The 13,310-nt window shown below is 48.4% G+C and overlaps 4 protein-coding genes across 4 annotated transcripts; 3 read left to right on the top strand and 1 right to left on the bottom strand.

Moving 5' to 3' along the window:
• The first annotated feature begins 354 nt into the window (after window positions 1-354).
• B0J16DRAFT_33346 (uncharacterized protein) lies at window positions 355-2,412 on the top strand. Its single transcript, XM_046126832.1, has one exon. It carries the CDS (start codon window positions 571-573, stop codon window positions 2,239-2,241), a length of 1,671 nt encoding a protein of 556 aa, XP_045989693.1. The 5' UTR covers window positions 355-570; the 3' UTR covers window positions 2,242-2,412.
• A 948-nt stretch (window positions 2,413-3,360) lies between these two features.
• B0J16DRAFT_329709 (kinase-like domain-containing protein) lies at window positions 3,361-6,835 on the top strand. Its single transcript, XM_046126351.1, has 3 exons — window positions 3,361-3,949; window positions 4,283-5,808; window positions 5,858-6,835. The coding sequence occupies exons 1-3, from the start codon at window positions 3,817-3,819 to the stop codon at window positions 6,590-6,592; spliced, it is 2,394 nt and encodes a 797-aa protein (XP_045989692.1). The 5' UTR covers window positions 3,361-3,816; the 3' UTR covers window positions 6,593-6,835.
• B0J16DRAFT_297469 (uncharacterized protein) lies at window positions 6,836-9,176 on the bottom strand. The gene is made up of 3 exons (XM_046124462.1): window positions 8,815-9,176; window positions 8,717-8,765; window positions 6,836-8,604 (listed from the first exon to the last, which is right to left on the bottom strand). Exons 1-3 carry the CDS (start codon window positions 9,034-9,036, stop codon window positions 6,941-6,943), a joined length of 1,935 nt encoding a protein of 644 aa, XP_045989691.1. The 5' UTR covers window positions 9,037-9,176; the 3' UTR covers window positions 6,836-6,940.
• A 182-nt stretch (window positions 9,177-9,358) lies between these two features.
• B0J16DRAFT_297464 (uncharacterized protein) lies at window positions 9,359-13,251 on the top strand (the record flags this gene model as incomplete). The annotated part of the gene is made up of 5 exons (XM_046124461.1): window positions 9,359-9,663; window positions 9,721-9,874; window positions 9,925-10,153; window positions 10,226-10,866; window positions 11,386-13,251. Exons 1-5 carry the CDS (start codon window positions 9,575-9,577, stop codon window positions 13,249-13,251), a joined length of 2,979 nt encoding a protein of 992 aa, XP_045989690.1. The 5' UTR covers window positions 9,359-9,574.
• Window positions 13,252-13,310: the final 59 nt, after the last annotated feature.

Here is a 13,310-nt window from a genome sequence, read left to right as displayed (position 1 = left end):
TTCCCCACCGGACATACCGACATAGGTAATTCACCTTTTGCTGCAGATGTTGTTGGCGCTAGCATACTCCTGCAGCAACCTTGTAACCAACATCAGCCTCCCATTTGGTTTCAGACTCGATATCGAGTAGGCGATTGAGTTACTCACGAACTGTTAAGACGCATAATGTGAATAAATATAGGCGATCTAACATTGTAGTTGGGTTTTATGCTTAACTACTGCGATGCGTCCAATATTAAATAGTCTTTGGTCGTCCAATATGAAGACAACCACTGATGCAGTAGGTTAAACCCTCACTTTGGCGATGGTTGGGATAATCTCGACTGGGATGAGCTTCAGAATGTCTTGGAAATCTGACCTGCAGCTGTAAGGATAAGGTTATGGGTCAACTCCTTTGCGAGTAGGCAGGTGGTTCGCAAATATTCCGCACCTGGAAGGGTATCTAGGAATCTCCCGCCTCCTCCCTAGATTTCTTAACCCATAAATCTCCCAACTCTGCATTGTCACTCAATCTTCTCAGGTCAAGGCAACCTTCTCATTCTCTTTGACCCCCAATAATCATTATTCGAAATGACCCCCAACCACAATTCAGCCGAAGCCTTGAGCAGCCTCTACGAGGCGTTTGGTCTTCCCGAATCTGGCCCCAGGTATTGCTTTACTGAAGCCGGAAACGGGAAACGTTGTTCTGAAGCTGTGCCCGGCACACGTAGACCACGCATCAATACTCTCATGCAGACCTTGTCTCGTCACGAGTTTTCCAATAAAGACCCAATCGTATCCCAATCAGTTGAAAGGGCCATTACAGAGCTGGCCTCCAAGCTAGTTTGTTACCGCGCTCCCAAGGGGCATGCAGAAAGGTTCAGGCGAGATGGAAAGGTCGACAAGAACAACCAGGAACAGTTGATAGACTCGCTGTCCTCCAAATTTGAAGAATGGCAATCAAAGAACGCCAATGCAGGCACTTCAAAGAGCAAGCGAGCCTCCAATCAAGACACACGCGATTCCAGCCAGGAAAGCAGTGACCAGACAGACGAAGACGATGTGTCCAGCACACGCAGGCAGGACAAGCGCCAGAGACCGAGGTTAGTCAGGGAGAAACCTAGGGATGAGCGAGAACTCTTTCAGACTCCTGTAAGAAGCCGGCGCTCGACATCCGGTGGCAAAAGAAGAGGGGAAGAATCTTCCAAGTCACTATCAGGTCCATACGGTGGTGACGATAAGTTTATCCTTTCACCTGAATCGGTTGCCTCTCCAGACCCTGACGACATTTTCACTCCGCTCTCGGCTGCCTCAACTCCATGTTCACTTGCTAGCACAACGGAGTTTGAATCTCGACGATGTTCTTTCAGGGGCTCGGACAGAAAACGGCAAAACGTGAGCCCAACGCGTGGGGCGGACGTTGACAGCCTCACAAGAGACATGAGGCGAAAACTGAATCTTGTTGACCTTGTCTCTGACGGAGAGTACGATCCTGAGGAAGAGTACGATTCTGATGAAGAGAGTGATTTTGATGATTTTGATGAGGAGGGTGATTTTGACGAAGAAAGCGAACCTGACGAAGAGGGCGAATCTGACGATGAAAGCAGCTCTGATGCCCAGAGCCTGGATGCTAAATCGGATGAAGAAACCACTGCCCGTTCTCCTTATCAGCCTATGAAGTTCGCACTGAAGAAGCAACCTATCCGCGATGTCCTTGAATATATGGCAAAGCCAGTAGAAGTTGGACCTAAGCGAGTTGGACGAAGCCCTGGGTGGGTTTATGGCTTTACTGATCCATCAGCACCGGGTCATATCAAAATCGGATATTCACAGGAGTCGGCTGAGCAGAGACTTCGGGAATGGATAAAAACATGCGGCCACGAAGAACTCAATCTCGAATTCGAGGCCGAGATGCCATGTGCGGTCCAAAAAATGGAACAGTTGATTCATCTTACTCTACACACAGAACAGGAATACGCGTGGTGTCGATCCAAGAAGTGCGAGAAAAGGCACAAAGAGTGGTTCAAAATCTCGCGGGAAGAGGCATTGAGTGTCGTCGAAACGTGGCGGAAGTTTAGTAAGTTGATGACATACACCGAATTGGGCGATTTAGATGACATCTGGTCGGATATCGTTGAGAGGGCTCTGCGAGACGAACCATGTTCATCGAGTTCCAAGGAGTGGTTGGAAACAGAACTTCTTACCATAATATTAGAGCAGGAAAAGCTAGCCAAGTCGGGCGGACACAAAGTAGAAAGATGAAGAAAGGCATCTTTGATGATAGTTGAAAGAGCTGAAGGTTAGTAACATGTAAGGTATGGAAGGTGAGGAAGTAGGAACGTATTTGATTAGGGATGTAATCTGCAATGTACAGTAGCTTGTGATGAGGTTTTCTCAATATGTAGTCATTTGATTGTAGTTGATATAGTTCAGATCAACTCGAGCTGTTTTTGACAACTTGTGATACTGCCCATCAAGTCTTTGTAGATATCGACTGAATCGCATCACTAGATGCTTCATAGACTAGTTTGCATATAGCCTGGCTAGGCTGGACCAGCTCTCAAACCAAGAACAATATCGCAGATGGCCCTCTTCCGAGGTGGTCACTTGACATTATGCCGAGAATAGCCCCTCTTAACGGCTTGGATGCCCGAGAGCGGGTCAATAGGTAAGAAGCCTTCGGGGCCGGCAGGATGTGATCCGAGATACGAGCCGACGAGTGAGTCGAGAACAAAAAGTGCAGAAGCACAGCAAAGGACCCTTCTCGTCGGCATCAGAGGACCCTGGAGCTGTTCCATTTCTTGGCGGTGAAGCGGAGCATCCATGTAGGAGTTGTAGACGCTATCTTTCTTAGTGGAGGTTGTGGCATGTGAGACACTACCCAAAGTGCTACCGAAGGAGTCCTAAAAGGGTATAGCGTCACTAGCCACCCGACGCTACGTCACCCTGGAAAGGGCTCGGTCTGGACTCTGTACTTTTTTTTGGATCTGGATGTCTTTTTTTCTCGCCTACCCTTGTTTCTTGTTTTCTTTGGTGACGGTTTTTGGGTAATAAACTCCAGAGCAAAAATCAATTGCTATGTAACAATCCGGTCTTTAAGTTTTGCTGTGAACGATATGACGTGGAATGGCTTATCCCAGCCCCTAAACTCTTGGCTGCTTTGATCTACAGCATAGTATCCGTACAGTGGGCGCTGGGCACTGATGGCGATGCCTGTGACGTTGATTTAGGTAAGGACGACAGATCTCTTAGTTAGGTTGCTTCTGCAGTTGAGATCATGTGGCTTTTTCCTCTTTGTGAGCCTGGCGTCCTTCCATCTATGATTAAAAGGCAAGTCGCTTTTATCTCTTAGCTTCTTTTCATATCTTCTTTCTTCTCTCGTACTTGCTCATGACTTCCCTATCAGTGTCTGTGATACAGCAATAGCCATGTCATTTTAGACTTCAATCAAACGCATAACCTCACAAACCAGCCAATACGAATAAGTGATTTCTACCACACACACACCCCAAAGTCCCCGATTCTACTAAGCACACTCCCTCCCCTTATGCCCTGTGCCTTTGGTCTGCACCTTCAGCCACAATTACAAGCGAGCCAGTGACCCTTGGTCCACTCTTTTCTTTCGCTCGGGAGGGGAACAATCGACGGCCAGCTTCCTTGCATCTGCAGCGACGCCTCAGTTCTCGACCAATCTCTCTTTCTCTTCCTCTTGACCTTCTTCCTCACCGCGATTCATTCTCGTCAACATCTTCTTCGAATATTGCCTACCAATTCAGAATCTTGTATACGGCAACTGATATTGAACAACGACTTCGCCTCAAAGCTAAGAACCCCACCATGTCTGCAGAGCCGAGCCCCACGACAAACGGCTCGTCTGCTCAGCAGCAGCCTCAACCACCGCCGTTACGTTCAGCTCTCAAGAGTGACGACGATATCGAACGTCCCCTACCCCCAAGCGGCTCTCTTAAAGGTGAGTTTTACAAATATCCTTCTTTAAACAGTTGTGCCTTGAATAGTGTTCAGTATAAGGCATCTGCGATGGGGCCTGCACAATAACTCAATTTCATCCAAGCATGTGACAGATGAGATCAGGACAGGCAGGGCACATACAGGATTAGAATATTATAACAGACCTGCGAGACTGTGGAAACGGTCGTTGGTCATGATGATTCTTCCATCCCTGCTGCTAAGACCCCAATCCTTCCAATTCAATGGTTTTGAACTTAAAATCTGTACTTAGCATATTGCGATGCCGCATGGTTACCAAAAGCTTCAAAGAGGATCTGGAGCTAACAAAGCGCAGCAGTACAGATCGCGGAACCCGAGTCTGAGATTCAAACCCTGGAGGATGAGTCCCAGTATACAAAGCAGTTTCCTACCAACCTCCGACGACGGTTGAGCGGCAAACCTCTACCTTCCCAGCTCCCCAATAGCTCCTCGAGGTCCTCCTTCAGCGACAGTCCTTCCACTAGTCGCGCACCCGACGAGCCTGCTCCGACCTCGAACCCTTCCTCGCATCACCATCACGGACACCGCCGACAGTATTACAGCGAGAAATTACTGGCACAAGTGGGAGATTGGTTGGAACATGAGCGGGCCAAAGCACATGCCAGGAAATCGAAGAAGACGGGTCGCCGTCGCAAGTCCAAGTCGCCTAACAAGGAGACTCAGGGAAAGAGCACTGGAGAATCTGCGCCTGAATCTGCGCCTGAATCTGCACCAGCACCTGTGCCCGCTCCCGTTCAAGGATCCGAACAAAGCAGCAATGGGCGCCCCCGCTCTGATTCCATCGACTCGGACTCAAGTGATATTTCTTTTGACAGACTTCAGCGCATCTTGCAAGAATCTCTAGCTCACATGGGCCTTAACTCGGTGCCTCACATGACACCTAAAATGACCCGCCCAAAGCAGCGAAAGGTTCCATCTCGATCGTCTCTGCGTGGCCCTTCTTCCGATACTGAATACGCCGATGGTGACGCCATTGTGCCCAGCTGCGATGTTTGGCTTGACAATTCCAAGACAATGAGCTATGGTGGCGGTAATGCAGACGCTGAAGACCAGGACGTCAATGATCCCGATACCAGGGCCGACAAAGAAAGGGAGTGCTGGCTCAACTTCAAGAACGAGATTATCCGCATCGCCCACACCTTGAGGCTTAAGGGCTGGAGGCGCATTCCCCTAGGTGGTGGTGATAAGATCTCTGTTGAAAGGCTGAGCGGTGCCTTGACCAATGCTGTCTACGTCGTTACACCACCAAAGGAAATTGACGAATCCGATGGCAAGCGAAAGCCCACAAAAGTACTCCTACGTATCTATGGACCACAGGTCGAGCACCTCATTGACCGAGATAATGAGCTCTCAGTTTTGCAGAGGTTGGCACGAAAGAAGATTGGGCCCCGACTGCTTGGTACTTTCCAGAATGGCCGATTCGAACAGTACTTTGAATCCATCACACTCACTCCGATGGACCTCCGAGATCCAGACATGTCTCGCTCGATTGCCAAGCGAATGCGGGAGCTTCATGATGGTATTGACCTGCTTCCTCATGAGAGAGAAGGCGGTCCTGCGACATGGAAAAGTTGGGACCAGTGGTTGGAGAACGTGGAGCGGATCGCTACTTACCTTGACAAAGAGTATGAGAAGGATGCTGAAGGCCAACAAGGTCAGCAGGATTCTGTCGCTCATGCTTGGAAGTCGCGGGGTTATGTGTGTGGAACAGCTTGGCCCGAATTCAGAAACATGATGACCAAGTACCGCGTCCATCTCAACAGCTTTTACAAGGGGGGCCAAAGAGAAGTCAAAGACAGTCTTGTCTTTGCGCATAGCGATGTAAGTTCTCCTGACATTTCCTACATAGATCTTACTAACATACTCGCAGACTCAATATGGAAACATTCTTCGTATTCGCCCTGATGATGAAAAATCACCACTTCTTCAGGCCGCCAACAAACATAAGCAGCTCATCGTCATCGATTTTGAATATGCGGGACCCAACACTCGTGGTCTTGAATTTGCCAATCATTTCAATGAGTGGACATACAATTACCACGATGCTACAACGCCCTGGGCGTGCGACGTGCGAAGATATCCCACGCCTGATGAACAACGTCGTTTTATCAAGGCTTATGTCGATCATCGTCCCCGGTTCCAAGGCAATAACTCCACACCCCGCCTGGCTCCCGCTGATAGCAACGCCTCAAGCGGCATGTCGACGCCACTTGCGACACCTGGAAACCCTGCCGCAAGTAGCTCAAGCTCCATCGTTGAGTTCATGCTTGATGCGCGAGTACCTCCAGGAGGTTGGAGCGCTGCGGAACGAGCCAACGACGAACAGCGAGACCAACGCGTGCGAGAGTTGTTGGAGGAGACTCGACAATGGCGCCCCGCCAATCATGCTCACTGGATTGCGTGGGGTCTTGTCCAAGCCAAGATCCCAGGTCTTGATGAGTCTATTAAAGAAGAAGACCTACTGAGCCCCGACGAGTTCGATTATCTAAGCTACGCCCAAGACCGTACCCTGTTCTTCTGGGGTGACTGTGTACGCATGGGACTCGCTAAGATGGAACAGCTGCCACCCAAGCTGCAACAGCAGATCAAGACCGTCGAATACTAACTGGGTTTCAAAATGCCTTGGAACAACTATACATGCACAAGGTGAGTGTGTTTCGAATCAAAGACTTTTGTCACATCTATTCCTACACCATTTTGGAGGATGAGAAGTAGTCGAGACCTTTTACAGCGTTGTAAAGCGCAAGATTAGACTTATCATAGCGGTTCACACGCAATATTCCACCTTGGAAACAGCGGTTTGGTATTGTGTATGGAGAAGATCAATAAACACCATTTCATCTTGCAGCTTCGTAATGCATGCGTGTCTTGTATTTCATCTAGCGTTGACATTTATACTGCGTTTAAACAAGAGGCCGTAAGTCTTTGTAACGTCATATCTATAGCAAACGTTTTATGCGTCAAGTTTGAGTCGGTCGAGCATGGCATCGATCTTGCGCTGCAGGATCTGGTAGTTGATGGCGTCTGAAGCAAACTCATCCTCTGCTTCAGCTCCATCCAACGTCCGCACAGCCTCTCCATCTTGGGCTTCTCCGTTTCCATTCGTCTGTACGCCATTCTGGCTCTGTTCAGGAACATCGTTCTTTGCATCTACTGATAGATCCGCCTGCTGGGCCATGGCAGCGGCCAAATCTGTATCAATGATTTCTCCTGACTCGTCCATCATTTCCTCGAGGCCAGCATCTTCGAAGCGCAGTCTGAATCTATCGCCCAGATAGTATCGAATATCGTCCAGCAACTCGATAGTATCCGTCTCTTCTCGCACAGTGATACGTTGAGCAGACTCGGCGATAAGTGCCTGGAAGTCTTCCTCGTCTATGTAATCCTCCAGGCGGTATGCCAGATACCGCGCTGCGAATTCTTCTAGACGCTGGACACGAAGATCCCATGCTGCGTGGATAACGTCGTAGATGTTGATGGGCTCCATTTCGACCTGCTCTGCCTCCTCCCCAGCGTCGCCATTTCTTTGCGCCTCGCCGTGAGTGCGGTCCACCAACACGTTTGAGGTTCCACTGCCGAGGGTGCTGATGGCTAGAGCGGCCTTGCTCTTAAGACCATCGAGGAAGAGCATATCCGAGGCGTAAAGTAGATCAAGGGCGTGCTCGAGGGGACAGACGGCATTTTCGGTGTAAAGGAAAGTGAGGATGATCTCGAGAACAGCAGGTGTACAGTCAACAGTGATTATTCGGAGATGGTCCTCGCGCTGGGACTCGACAAAATCGCCAGAGAACATCTTTTCAAAGTATTCGCTGCGGATGAGCATGGCTTTGTGAGCAGGGTACAGAACAGACTTGCGCTTGACGACGGATTCTTGGTCCCCTGCTGGGCCAATGGGTATGGTAGGGGCATCTTTCGTGGGTGTTGTTTGACCTGACTTCTCGTCCTCGATGTCAATGGGTTCGTCGGCGCGGAGGATGACGTCGGCGAACATAGAATTGTCGTACTTCCATTTGACGTTCTTGACCTGGTCTGTATCGACGACCATTTTATGTCCCAAAACATTGTCCTTGAAGAAGTTTTCGAATTGTCCTCTTGCTCGCTCAACTTCGGCTTGATATCGCTGGCGAGCAAGTCTCCTATCTCCACCTGCAAGAATAGCTTCCCACAAAGACTCGACTTCAAGCTGTTTGCTAACTTTGTCAAGTCCCTTGAGAATCTCTTCTTCAGAGTCTGCACTACCCGCAGGTGCGATATCGCGAGGGACTTCGCCCAAGTAAAGATATCTCAGCACGACGAGGAAAGACTGCACAGGCACGGTGTGTGCAAGCTTCCAGGTAGTTGTGTCCGGAACAGCAGCGAGTTTGGAGCGAAAGTAAGGGGATCGTGCAACAAGGATGAACTTGTGTAGGTCGAAAGAGCGAGATCCTGAGGACAATGTGATATCTGTCGTCTTGGGACTTGTGCGGCCGAGGAGAGTTGAGATGTGAGTGGACCAGTAAACGTAAGGATCTGAAGACTTTGAGAAATCATATTGGAGAAGGAGGTTTCTAATGCGGTCGTTTAGAGCGTTGTAGATGCATCGTTCTCCTTGGAAGGTGTTTCTTTCAGCGAGTGCACCTGATAAGCGTATTAGTGGCGTTCGGTTCTGAACGACATATAAGTGAGAGTGTTTCAATGGACTCGATACATCCAATAAGAAGCTCAACTCAGTCTCTTGGTGACTACTGACCAGATTCTAACAGCAATTGGACAAGTTCATAATGCCCACATAGACTGGCCTAATGACGTTAGTCCTCGTCTAGAGATCAGAGACTCTTCGGCACATACAATAATGAGAGGCGTATAATCGAATCGATCCTTGCCATTGATGTTCACACCATCGCTAATAAGTTCCTGGCATCTTCTCAAATCGCCACGTCGACAGGCCATGAGAAACTCATGAAACTCGGGAGTATCATCAAGAGGATTTTCATCGATGAGAACGCCACTCTCGATGAGGCGAGCTTCCTCTCCAAGCTTGCCCTCTAGCTCGAATTTGCGGAGAACCATGGTTTATATAAGTTGAACCAAAACAAGGAATATCAGGGGGGAAAAGAAGGGCTCTGTTTAGGTAATGGATGTCTATAAATATGTTATGAAAAGAAGTTTATTTTGTACTTTTTTATCTCCGAAACCGCCGCTCGTTGTTAGTAGTTCATGATTATCAAAGCATGGAGATCCCCCTCCAAAAACGAAAGAAGTCGCCATCATCACAGCGGGTTTAAGGTAGCCAATTAGAAGCTTGAATGTTTTCTCACGTTGATAGATCGCGCAGTCACGTGTTCTGGTATGTCCGTCCTATCCCAGTTGTCCTGTCCGTAGGCAGTGATATCTGATCTTACAGACAATAATCTAACATTCATTGCTTGTTTATAAATTCATACATATCTTCTTTTCCTTTCCATGTATTTTTAATCAATTTTCGCGACAAAATGGTACTTTGATTCACTATCGATATTGACGATATCCTCCTGCCAAGCATCTTACTGAGCTGGCAAATCTGGCTCTTCCCTTTATCAACACTCATCATTCTAAGCAAGCCAGCAATATGAGTCCCTTCAAGAAGCTCGTTCTTTTGATTTTGTTCATTTCTTTTATGGTCTTTGTGGCCTTTTTCGGACGCATACCTGCTCTTCGGTCAGTATAACAAAAGCTGTCTTTTCTTTTTATTCAGGAGGCTGACATTTCGAGTAGGCGAACACCTATAGCTGCACTGCACAGGCTAATATGGATTCAAATACCGAGAAGTATTATGAAAGTTGATGAGATTATAACTGGAGGAAGAGTCTCGAGCTATTTGTCCCGCTTTGGCAACCATATGTTGAATGATAGACACTGGACTGTTGTGGTAAGTTGTCATACCAGCCCTGCATTGGCACGCTGAATTAACGTTATTAGATCTTCTTCTTGCTCATCATGGTGGTGGGCGAATACATGTTTATCCCTCAGGCATGGCCAAAGATTGGACCTTTCACAAAATGCATCGTCACTATCACGGTCTTTCTCCCTTACCTGTTTCTCTATCTGGCATGTTCTGCTGACCCAGGCTATATCACACCTGAGAATCATGCATACTACATGTCTCTCTATCCATACGACCATACTCTATTTCACCCAGGCCATGTTTGTCGAACTTGCAAGTTCCTGAAGCCTCCTCGCTCCAAGCATTGCAGTCTTTGCAAGCGCTGCATCGCCAAAGCCGACCATCATTGCGTCTTCATCAACTCGTGTGTTGGCTATGGAAACCAGCACTGGTTTCTGTTGTTGCTGTTTTCCACTGCTTTCCTGTGTACCTATGGTGGCTTCCTTGGGATGTCAATTATTACTGTGCGAGTGCAGAGATACAGCCCTGGTTGGTCGATATGGAAACCCAGCCATATGACTTTCAATCAGTATCTGGCTGGTTGGGGCTGGGGCATTCAAGACAATGTCAACATGGGAGCTTCATCGCTACTTGCTGCTCTTACGTCTCCGCTCGTCTGGGGACTTCTCCTCTACACACTCTATCTTGTCTACAGCGGTACTACGACCAACGAGACCCTGAAGTGGTCAGAATGGAAAGAAGATATGCGCGACGGCTATGCTTTCCGCCGGTCTATGACCGCAGATCGCTACAGGAACGAACGAGCTGAGCCTCACTGTGCGCGCTGGCCGGTGGATGTGCAGCAAATCATGGTAACAACCCAGGATGGACAACCTCCGCCGGAGAACCTTCAACTTCCTGGAGAAGGTCAATGGGAGCGTGTCTGGAACTTGAGCAGTGTCGAGAATTTGTACGATATGGGACTGTGGGATAACCTGGTTGACATATTTGTGCCCAACTATGGATTTGGACAAAAGGTAGACGAGCCGAATGCCGAAAGAAGGCGCAGGCGATGAAAACTTGTATTTCGAAGCGCCGATTAGAAGGCGGGCCATTGAGCCGCTTTGAGTATGTGTCGGCAGGCTGAATCTGCGGGCTGACTGGAAAGCCTGAAGGATCACAACCCCTGTCCTATTGTCAGGCTGGTACCTATGTCATTGGCTTCTATACAATCGCCAAGAGGAGACTTGATCGATATCCTGCTCAATGATGTCAACGACCAATAACAGCACAACAATTTCATTGTAGGGAAATACCCTTATTGAACTGTTTCACAAATCCCCCGGTTCTTGGTACTGTGATTGTTTTGCACCTAAACATCCAACATGACTACCTTCACATTTCAAGCTCGACTATTTTGAGCGCAACAGACTAAACCATCACTTGGGGTTTTTGTCTCTTTATTAGATACTTCGGTCATCTTCTTTTCGTATCTTCAAGCCTCATGGTCAACTTTACTGGCAACTGCAAATCGATTCACTATGGCTCCTGTCAAGTCTGATCGGCCTAAACGCCTCCAGATGCTCGGTACTGCCTCTCTATTAGCCCTTCTCATCGGCGGTTTGATCCTCATTCTTGTTGGCGTCAATGCTCTTGTAAACTATAGTACACCACGTCAACCAGATGATCCGAGAGAGCCTTATATCCCTGTCGACTACGACAAGTCGATAATTCAAGGCCAAGCTGCAATGAAAGTTGGTCGCGAATGGGGAATTCAAACCTGGATCGCCATTACTGGTGTCGCTTTCGGCTTGTTGTCTTTTGGTTTTGCAGAGGCATATATGCAGATATTCGACTCTTGGTCCAGCCGACAAGCTCAGCGTGGTAATGGTCTCGACTATACCCGGTATCTCAATTCCCAACCCCGGGCACCGGTACTCTACGGCATCAGAGGGTTTCCAGTCTTCGTTACTCTGAAGTACACAATCGTTATCATGGGCATCGCTGCATCTATTGGTTACAAGTTCGCATTCGTTACTCCAACGGTCAGAGTCATAGAAAACATCAGCCGGCACACGCCGATCTCCTTTAAAGGTCATCGACTGTCTATGGTATACAACGACGACTATGAATGGCCTGATACGACACCTTGGATCACTGATTTCCCACTCTACAATAACAGCCGCTCGTTTGCTCATTTCTATCAGCGCGTCAACAATTCTGTATCTGGTGTGAGAACTGATCTGCCTCCAAACATGCTGATCATGTCTGGCCATGCCAGCTGCGTCTCATATTCAGGTCCTTATTTCAAGTATGGGGAATCTGGCAACATAATTACTCGAGAATTTGCATTGGTAGCTAACGGCTCGGCACCTGAAGGCGAATTCACCATGACAGAGGATAAGGGGGAATGGCAGAGGATCGAGGTATCTAACAGCACGATCTTCAAACCTCCGCAAAAAGCGATAATCGAATATCGGATGTCAGGATTTGCAGAACTTCAAATCCAGTGGGCAAAAGCGCCGGAAGATTCGTCAGGTACCTGGGAAGTGCCAGTAGTCAATCGCTCCCAGTACAACATAGACATGGCCGTGGTTCAAGTCGCCAGGGTTGTGAAGAACCTAGACTGCAAAACTATGGCAGGCGGGGGAGGCGACGGTGTTAGTATTCGTGCTCTCAACAATAAAGGCAGTTTCATGAACTTCCTACAAACAAGGTGGAAGCCACATATTGAAAAGGAGGCAATCGAAGGAGAGCTCATGAATGTCACGAGAAAAACTCCCGAGTTCAGTGGATGGCTAGAGCTTCTCATCAAGGACCCTGACACCACGCTTCTCACTGCTGTAAGCGCAATCATCAGAGCGATCATGGTCTGTCATGAGGAGGGTCCAGGGAACACACAGTTATTATTCGACGAAGAAAGGCCCTTTGGGGAGGAAAGGGATCCTTACTCGGATATGTTTCCAGGGTCAAGTGATAATTTCTTCGTTGGATATCGAGTAGGCAAGTACGTAGGATGTTACGTTTCCGCCGCCGTTGTCTTTGTTATCCTTGGCTGCATTGCTATTCTGGTTGCAATGTTCAGAGTATGGCTTGGTCCGCCAGCTCTGACTTCGTGGATGGGACAACACATATATCTGGCTCACACGGAGGCCATATCTCTATCTGGCAAAGCAACGGGTTTGGCTTCAGGTTATCAAGTGGCCGAACGTGATTTGGGAAGACTGCGGCTGTATACACAGAAGAGAGAGGAAGCGGGTGCAATGCTGAAGCAAGATCGTGGAGAAGAATTAGAGAGACAGTCGAGCAAGGGAGAAGACAGCGAAAACCGCGGAATTATAACACACGATGATGATATGGGAATGAGGGAAAGGGAGAGGGAGATAAGTACTGACAGCCCGCCTGCTCTCAATCAAAGGTAGGCTGCCATGCAAACCCCATATTCCATAGTACCATCACACAACAGTATCATGTAACCACA

The sequence above is a fragment of the Fusarium flagelliforme genome (genome assembly GCF_020744385.1).
Source record: "Fusarium flagelliforme strain FIESC 12 MPI-CAGE-AA-0113 chromosome Unknown B0J16scaffold_1, whole genome shotgun sequence".
Lineage (NCBI taxonomy): Eukaryota > Fungi > Ascomycota > Sordariomycetes > Hypocreales > Nectriaceae > Fusarium > Fusarium flagelliforme.
The sequence above is the reverse complement of the archived record's forward strand: the minus strand, read 5'-3'. Positions and strand labels throughout refer to the sequence as shown.